Source organism: Gossypium hirsutum, chromosome A11, assembly GCF_007990345.1.
Source record: "Gossypium hirsutum isolate 1008001.06 chromosome A11, Gossypium_hirsutum_v2.1, whole genome shotgun sequence".
Classification (NCBI taxonomy): domain Eukaryota; kingdom Viridiplantae; phylum Streptophyta; class Magnoliopsida; order Malvales; family Malvaceae; genus Gossypium; species Gossypium hirsutum.
Window position 1 is genome coordinate 88285489 of NC_053434.1, and position 9658 is coordinate 88295146.

Consider the following 9658-nt stretch of genomic DNA (forward strand, 5'->3'; position numbering starts at 1 on the left):
CTCTTAAATGCAAATATCCTATTCCTGTAGTGAATGAATGGTTAGATGAACTTTTTGGGGCAAAACAATTTAAAAGTTGGATTTAAGATCGGGATATTTCCAAATTAGAAAGGTTACTACAGATGTGGAAAAAACAGCTTTCGAACCCACCATAAACACTTCGAATTTCTTGTCATGTTATTCGGGCTTACCAATGCCCCTTCCACATTTCAGAGCTCGATGAATGACATTTTTCGCCTTTACTTGTGTTAGTTTGTTTTGGTCTTCTTTGATGACATATTAATTTATAGCTAAACATGGAATGAACAAATGCATCATGTAAGACTAGTTTTTGAACTCTTGGGATAACATGTTGTTCTTAAATAAATCCAAGTGTTCTTTGGAGAGTCTAAGGTAACCTACCTTAGTCATGTTATCCATGGTGACGGAGCCGAGGCTGATCACACTGAAATTAAGGATGTCACCAATTTGCCAACTCCTAAATCTATGAAGGCTCTACAAGGCTTTCTGGGGCTGGCAAGATATTACAGAAAATTTATAAAGAATTATGGCAAATGGGTGCACCCTTAACATCTCTTCTAAAGAAAAATATCTTCAACTGGACTAAGGAAGCTGATGTTGCTTTCACCCAATTAAGAACTCCTCTTTTAGCAGCCCAAATCTTTCAATTACCTAACTTTGAGGAGAAATTTATGGTTGAATGTGATGCTTCTAACAATAGGTTTGGAGTCGTACTGCAACAAAAGGAACACCCTATTGCCTTTTTCAGTTGTAAGATTGCATATCGACACTTTAAGTTGGCTACCTACGAGTGAGAATTAATTGGTTAGGCAAAGGAAGTGACTCATTGGAGACCCTATCTTTGAGGAAGGCACTTCCTTATCCGTACTGATCACTTCAGTCTTAAGTACTTGTTAGACCAACTACTTACGATATCCCCACAACAGCATTGGATCAGCAAGCTAATGGGGTTTGATTTTCAAGTGGAGTATAAAGTAGGAAAGTTGAATAAAGCTACAGATGCTTTATCTAGAAAAGACGAAGACTTACCACACCTCATGACTGTTCTTTTCCCTCAAGGTGAAATTCTTAAGGCCATCAGACAAGAAAGGAAAACTTCTCTAGGATTATTACAACTCCAGCAAAGAATTCTACAATGAGAATTAGGGTCAAATTAGGTTGCACAAGATGGGTTGATTTTCTTCAAAAAGAGGTTGTACCTTCTACCTACCTCTTCAATTATTCCCACTATTATTTCCTCTATACATGCTATGACACATAAAGGGGGATTGAAAACATTGCATTGTCTTCGTCAAGATTTTTTTGGAAAGGAATAAAGCTTGCAACCCCAGAATTTGTGAAAAATTGTTTAGTATGCCAACGCCACAAATGGAAAAATTTACAACCTGCAGGTTTACTTCAACCTCTTCCAATTCCACAACAAATTAGAGTTGATATCTCTATAGATTTTGTAGAGGTCTACCCAAAGTTAAAGGGAAATCGATACTTATGGTGGTTGTAGACAGACTATTGAAATATGCTCATTTTTTACCCTTGGCCTATCCATTTACTACTATATTTTTTGCTATTGTCTTCCTTCCAGAGGTATTCTGACTTCATAGCTTGTCGGAATCCATAGTTTTGGACCATGATAAAGTTTTCCTCAGCTTGTTTTGGAAGGAATTATTTTCTCAAAGTGGTTCTAAGCTCGCTTTTTCTTTAGCATACCATCCCCAATCAAATGGTCAAATAGAGGTAGATAATCAAACAATAGAAATGTACCTGCGATACCTCTCTAGTGATCGTCCACGATAGTGGGTCGATTAGGTTCCATGGGCTAAGTATTGCTACAACACCTTCTATCACACTACCTTAAAGGCCACCCCTTTCCAATTAGTATACGGTAGGGATCCACCTCGACTTCTCTCCTATTCAACTGGTTCTACGAGGATTGAAGCTATGGATAAGTCCCTACAAGATAGGGATGCACTTTTAACAAATGCTTGGGATAGACCCTTGCAAGCTCAACAACGAATGAAGAACACTTATGATTTGGGGCACAGAGAGTTGAAATTTGAAGTTGAGGATTGGGTTGGTTATGTCTTCAGCAATATCGACAATTGATGATAACTAAACAAAAGCATTACAAGCTACTGCCAAAGTATTTTGGTCCTTTTAAGGTCTTGAAAAAAATAGGAACAGTGGCCTATCAGTTTGAATTACCTATAGGCAACAGAATACATGATGTATTCCATGTTTCTTTCCTCAAAGAATACAAGGGACCTCAACCAGATGCAGTGGGAGACTTGCCCTTAGTGTATGATGGCAAGGCATTGTCTACTCCACAAGCTATTATTCGTAGCAGGCTAAATCGAGATCGACGGGAACTATTAGTGCAATGGGCAGGTTGTTCTCAAGAAGATGCCACTTGGGAACCATTTGATTGTTTTCATGAAGCTTATCCTAAATTTGAGCTTGAGGACAAGCTCAACTCCGAGAGGGGGAGTAATGGTGTGGATGTTTTTATTGATAAACAATATCAGAAAAGGAATGACAAAAATTAGAGTTTTAGATTTATTTAATTTCTTTATTATATCAAATTTATTAAGAGTTTTAGTTTTGCTTATTCTCCCTATTATATTAGGTTTTTTATTTCCCTTGTAAACTTTAAGTTAGGAGTTATATTAGGACTCTTTCCTTTGTTATTAACAACATATAAAAAGGCTGTCAATATGAAATAAAGAGTAAGCAATTTATTTTTATCACAAGCGTTATTTTGGGAGGGGGTTTAGTCAAGGACGAATATGCTTTTTGAGTAACCATAGATCAAAGAAAGAACTCTTTCTCGTCTAAACCTGTGACTAGATCCCATGCCGAGGTGTATAACAACTACTTACTAAAACCTTTATTCCAAAATGTATAAACTTAATTTAATAAAACATCTCATTGTTTTAAACTACTTACTAAAACATTTATTCGAAAATGTATAAACTTAATTTAATAAAACATCTCATTGTTTTTTTTTTTTGGTGTATCTGCCTATTTAGTATTGACAACAAATTTCTTTCCACATTGCACTCAATTTCTCTGTTTCAGACATCAATTTCTTTGTTTCAGACATTGGTTGGATGAAAGAATGGAATAAAAGTTAACATTTTCTTAGAAGGGTATATCAATTGTCCCCATCAAACTTAGCACCTAACTGAATGTATCATGTTTGTTTATATATTACTTGAATAAACAAAACAAAACAACATATTTGCAAAACCCTGTCAAATTATAATAATAATAATAATAATAATAAACCTTTCCTATTTGAAAATATCTTTTCATGCCAATATAGGTTATTTAAAAAAAATAGTTATCAAATAAATTACATCAAACTATCAAATTATATAATTTCATCAAATTAAGACAATGAATTGAAGATTGAGTCGCGTCCAAATTTCTTTCAACCTTGGTCAGAACCATCTTATCATCTTTCTTTTTAAATCTTTCATTCTTAATTTAACTGAAATTAGGCCTCCTTTTTTATTATTGTATTTTTTATATTTAGTTTTATATTTTAAATTTTAAATTTTAAAATGTAAATTTACTTGTAACTACTATTAACTTTTTTAATTAAATTCATTAATGAAATAAAAAAATATTTGATAATCATTTACCAAAAAAATTAATATTGAAATAAATACGAATTTAACAATTTTATAGATGTTTGCATTTAGAATTGAATTTTGAAATTTAAAAAGTAAGGCCGGAGTGCTAAAAATAAATGGTAAACTATACAAATAGTCATCAAACTATATCCGCGTCAATGTTTTGGTTACTCAACTTTAAATTTTCAATTTAAGCACTGAACTTTGTATTTGTTGTTGTTTTGGTCACTTCCATTAAATTGATAACGTAAATGATGACATTAATATTATCAATTTGATTACACATTTAGTCAACAATACTTATATATTCTTTCAATTTAATTTTAATTTTAAATAATGTAATAAATTTTTAATCCATAAGCTTAAAGATGGGTTCTTTGCTGCTGGAAAAAATTGAAAAAATTAGAATTTGTTGTTGTTAAGTGGTTTTATTTTGTCCGCTAAATCATCCATAAAGAAGATTAACAACTTTGGTGTTAATTATTCTAGATTTTATTGAATTAATTAGTACCTACCACTAGATTTTGTGTTTCATAAGCTTTTTTCTTTGAATTTGGATGTTCAGTGGTCATCTAATTGTTTGGTTTATAAGCAATAATATATGCTAGTGTTATTTACTACAAGTATGTTATATTTGTATAATTAGAGAAAGTTTTTTTTTCTTTTTTGGGTTTTATAAACTTATAGATGTGAACTGGCTTTGTTTTAAAACTTGAAAAGTTTAGTTAGAATGTTTAAGGATCAAATTGATAAAATTCGTAATATAAAGAGTTAAATTTATTGAATTATTTAAAATTAAGATCAAATTAATAGATTATGCAGTTATTATACACAATTAAAAAAAGATCATGTCATTATTTTTGTTATCAATTAAATGACGGGTGATTAAAACAAGAATGAATACAAAGTTTAGTGTCTAACTTGAAAATTTTTAAAATTGAGTTACCAAAATAGGAATGTGAGCATAGTTGAATGGCGATTTGTCAAATTTATTTAAAGAGCTAATGTAAAATACAATACTCCCAAATTTTTAAAAAATCATTAATTAACTAATTATTCATATCAAACATATATACTCAACGCAAATATAACTGTAGTTTTCTTTTTCTTCCTTTCGAAGTGGAGCAGACTTATCAAAACTTAAATTTCCTATCTCATGCATTGTTATTACAGCCTAGAGGACGTATATGATAATTGGTGTTTTGATGCAAAAATTGTTCCATTGATCCACATTGTCGTCTATATTATCCAGATTATGGGGGATGACAACCTTATTATGCAAACTATGAAGCAGAATGGTTATCGTATTCCGGAGCTATACTTGAATTTCATAACGAATATATAATTTCCATCAGTTTATTAAAGGAAATATATATGACAGCGATTCTGTAAATGATGAAAACAAATGTCTGTATTGCACTCAAGATCATAATTACCTTTTTAACAGACTATATGCTGGTAAATCTTTCAATCCGGAGACACTTTCAAGTGAGAGTTCGTGCTCTAACCGTGTTCTTGTAGACTTCAGAATTTCCTGGAAAAGAAGACAAAAAATATAGAATGAACAATGCAGGAATGCAGAGGAAAGTCATGGAATTACAAAAGTAGGATCATTCATGAGAATGGTTTACATTGAATTCCATGTATGAAGCCCGTTTCACAAGCCATTGTGCATCCATCATTTGAAAGGTCACACAATAAAGATCGTCGAATGCCATTTCATCTTCTGCAAGTAGTTCCAAAAATCGTCTTCCAGCCCTAGAAGATGGTTTCCCTGCAGTAAAACATTATTACATTAGTAAAATTCAGCACCAAGGCAAGGGAGCAGATAATTAATTTACTTTATTCGTTATAAGGTTAAGATTCCAGTACTTTTCTCGTCAGTAAAACAAAGAGTTAGTGCCTTTGTTCGAGTAATACCAGCAAAATATCTTAGCATCTAAAGGTGGTATTGAGAATTCAAAATCTAAGCAGTTCTAAATTTCCATTACCTGATTGCAGATCCAACATCTGTACCAACATAAATGAAATATTGATGCCAGCTACTGCAAATGGATATTCCCATTCAGATCTATTCCCATCTTGTTTGTGCAACAACCTCTGGAAAGATTGCTGTTCAAGGAAGGACCAAATCAGAATTTGACCAACCGTGTCTATAGTTCATGCTGATTAAAACATGATCATTTCATTGTTTGGTACATGCTAATAAACTAAAATAAACAAGAAATATAGGTAGAGCAGTTCCCAAATGCTCCATGAGCTAGATCATAATCAATAAAACAAAATCCAGTTATTTAAGGAAAGGAAACAAACCGGATATTTCTTGGCAAAAAATATGAGATTCTCTAATGATATGAATCCTCCACCCCTTCGAATAGCAATGAGATAAGATGAATAAGCATATATTAAGCAGGAAAGAAAACCCAACCAAGATAACTGGTTTTTAAGGCAAAGACAGTATACCGAAAATCTGTTGAAGGATCTGGACCTTGCCATCCCATGTCCTTCCAAAGTTCTGATTTAAGAGATGGAAGCTCCCTGTGAGGGTAAGCCAATTTCCATAATTGCTTAAGAGCTTCCTGCCAGTCAAATGAAAGTATGATAAAAAAATCTTTTACTTGTGTTCATATATTTGGTATATGGGAGGGGGTTACAGGAGAGAGAAACTAGAAAGGATAATTATTGGCATTTTCAACTCCAAAAGAGAAGTTGTTGGAATTGGCAAATTCTTTTAATCAAATGTGCTTCCACAGACTATAATTCACAGAAAGAATTAAAAAAGTGAAAGCAAAATAAGGATTGAAAAATACACAAGCACACTGATTATAGCAAAACCTACTTGATGCTCCAGGCGAGATCCATCATAGGGGATTCCCAATCTTTGCTGAAGACTTCTCAGCCTAGCTTCCTACAAGGGTAAGGAATGGAAACACAAATACACCTCAGATTACCAATAGTAAATTGAAACAAAAAAACAACTTCTTTTTTCCTTTTTCCTCTTTCAAAAGAAACAACTGAATAATCTACGCAAAAACAACTTGTGCTATTGCCAACTCAACTGTTTTACAAGAAAATGTACAAGAAAGGATCCTTTTAAGTTTTAATTATTTCCCCAAACTCACTCCCAAACCAACTTAAAAACTCCAACTACCTATAAACATGAAGGATTTTGTTTTTCCTTTAGGTGTTTCCTCGCATCCATATCAGTCAGGAACCTGCATTGAGGCAAATTCTCAATCTTCTAGTCCACTATCTTTATATGCAGTATTAAGTTGTCTTTAAAAACTGTAACAGCTAAAAGCAAATTCTCTACCAGGCTTGAAGTTTGAAGCCTGAATTTGATTTAGATTTACAATACTCAAGAGCAATCAGAACATATTACCGGTTTCTCCAGTCCAATGACATTTTAGCAATTTTCCACGACTAGAGCCAATATTTACAGAATTGGTGGCACACAGACTAGATACTCAAGACTGTCCATTTTCAGTAAAAAATCCTTCCAGATCTTAATATAAAAATTGATACACTCTAGCTTTTTCTAAAGGTTTGAAAATCTCCTTGATACTTCCCCTTAAGGAAAATGGGAGACTGCAATAAAGAGGGGTAGAAACAATATGTTGACCATCAGAGCATGCCTCCATCAAACTCCAAATGGCCACACCAACCCCTATCATCTCCACCCTCCCCACCCTCTCCCCAAAATCACCTCGAAAAATAATAATATAAAAAAAATTCTTCAGATCCAGGAAAATACATTGAAAAGAGTGTATTGTTGATTATACCTGTAAAGGATTAAGTGCAGGCTCAAGAAGTTTCCAGTTTGATCCACTTTGGGTGTTAGAAGGTAGAGGTAAAATGCGTGCAATAAATGATACAGATCCAAGGACAATGTTTGCTGGAAAAGCCAAAGAGAACTATCACTAATCCAAACTGCTATAAGACTCCCCCCACTTACCAAAAAATAAACGAAAGAGGAAGAAGCCAAAGAAAGCAGAGAATGTAATAACTAAAGAGCGATACATCATTAAATCACAGTTACAAACCAAGTAATCAAAGAAAACAAGCAATTTATTTCTTTTGGCTTAAGATAACAGGCAATTCAACTTACAAAACATAATCAAAGAAAAGATACAGTTTTCATTATATGGTATCAAACTATAACCTTCTCTATAAACTGTATAATATCTTTGAGGATGCATTTACTTACAAAATGCCCCCAAATAGGGTCATTTTTAGTTCACACGGAGAACCAAACAAGAGAAGAACTAGAATAAATTGCTTTTAGAACTCATTGTTTCACCATTTCTACTCTTACAACATTTCCCCTCTGAGTATACAATTCTCTTTCTATGAATTACCCTCCATTATTCATGAACGAACGTGAAGTTATAAAATCATGTGATGAGCAGAGAACACCAATTACAAAACAGGTGGCGCACTTCTGTTTCTACAAACTACATTGATAGAGAGATTCCCGCAACTGTGCTTTCTATTAGGGAAACTTTGGCAAATGCTTAGGAGATATGAGGGGAGTACTCAGAAAACTAATGCAAAAAGTTTCCCATGTTGCATAAGTATATTTAAATATAGACACTAGTGTATGCAATTTACGCGCATAACAATCTAATATACCAATATGCTCAACAGATTAGTAACTGGCTAACTTAATGGTTTAACTTTTGAAGTCAACAACCAGCAACCAAAAGAAGCAATATAATACAAGTAGATTGAAACTGCAATTATAGACATTGCAAACAGTAAAATCTCATATCCAAAAACAGAAACGACACTGATAATATCTCGCCTATCCATTGTGCCCATTGCACAATCAAGTTAGTGAACAAAAGCGCAGCCCAATGTAAATGCTCCTTCCTTTGCCCTTCAACCCAAATACACTCTAGCGTTTTCCCCTGTAACATAACGGAGAAGGTAACTTTAATGTTAGCAGTACTCTTTCTCCCCTTTCTTGCAATAAAGCATACTTAAAATAAGCAATGGCATAATCACCTCAGAATGCCTGCCACTGTAATCACGATTCCCTAACAAAGGTTCATCTAAACCATGTAATCCCGTCATCATATAATTTCCATTGCTCATCCTGCCAACGTCCCCATGATCAAGCCGCCTTCGCAAGGCACCAGGTCTCATTAATTACAGCTCAAGATTTGCACCAATTCTTCCTTAAACCCTAACAAATTCTTTTTATTTTTTGGAAAAAAAAAGGAACAGAATATATATCAAAACCCCCCAAACTGCTAAAATAGATTAAACAAGCAACTATGCAAATTTTGAATTAGCACTGAAAATGGTTGGCAACACGATACTCTTCCAAATTTAAAATTAGCCGCCAATTTGGAACTCAAAAGTGCTATATTACAAAAATTAAGCAAGCAATCAGAAATTCAGATGACGAAGAAAAAATCCAATTTCGGCATCAAATTCTATTGAAAATTTCAAATTAGGTTTAAAATTTGCATCCAAAACGGATAAAAAAAGAAAAGAAAACTTACAGGAATGCTGAAATCGAATTTGGAGAAGGCCTTAACGTAGAGTAAGAGGAAACCCAGAAGTGTAAGGAAAGCTGGTAAACCCCCAAAGAAAGAACGAAAGAAACAATAAAAGGTAGGTTAGTAAATAAGGAAATAACAGAGTTTTAAGAAATTTGAAACTCTATTATTTCAATTCCTCCCCTCCGGTATGTGTCCTTTATATATTGTTGTTAGAGTTCCTTCCTGGTTAGGACGTTGGAGTTGGAGGGGTAAGAGATTCTTCTAAATTCCAATTTTAATTAATAATGATTATTCTCGTACTAGTTGTTGAGGCCAGCTGTGGATCCGCTTGTGGGCTTGTGATCTGTAAAACAAAGTAAATTACGAGGCCCAGAATTTCAACTTTGAGAGCCTCTCAATGCTTAAGTTAGTGTATGAATAACAAAAGATAAGCAAGGTAAGAGATGATAATGGTGGAATAAAGAGATCATATTTGAGGTCAACTCGAGCTTT

At 33.5% G+C, this 9658-nt stretch overlaps 1 protein-coding gene across 1 annotated transcript; it reads right to left on the reverse strand.

The window, feature by feature from the left end:
• Window positions 1-4955: 4955 nt before the first annotated feature.
• LOC107890024 (ELMO domain-containing protein A) lies at window positions 4956-9431 on the reverse strand. Its single transcript, XM_016814547.2, has 10 exons — window positions 9167-9431; window positions 8664-8854; window positions 8461-8566; window positions 7439-7551; window positions 6496-6564; window positions 6120-6235; window positions 5970-6024; window positions 5648-5768; window positions 5288-5430; window positions 4956-5190 (listed from the first exon to the last, which is right to left on the reverse strand). The coding sequence occupies exons 2-10, from the start codon at window positions 8802-8804 to the stop codon at window positions 5089-5091; spliced, it is 966 nt and encodes a 321-aa protein (XP_016670036.2). The 5' UTR covers window positions 8805-8854; window positions 9167-9431; the 3' UTR covers window positions 4956-5088.
• Window positions 9432-9658: the final 227 nt, after the last annotated feature.

Excerpts from the sequence above, each read along its gene's own strand:
- LOC107890024 (XM_016814547.2), bottom strand. The coding sequence starts at position 8,804 with ATGAGACCTGGTGCCTTGCGAAGGCGGCTTGATCATGGGGACGTTGGC. Across the intron at positions 7,552-8,460 it reads GCAATGGGCACAATGGATAG|CAAACATTGTCCTTGGATCT; the intron begins GCGAGATATTAT and ends TGGCTTTTCCAG. Across the intron at positions 5,191-5,287 it reads CTTCATACATGGAATTCAAT|GAAATTCTGAAGTCTACAAG; the intron begins GTAAACCATTCT and ends CTTCTTTTCCAG.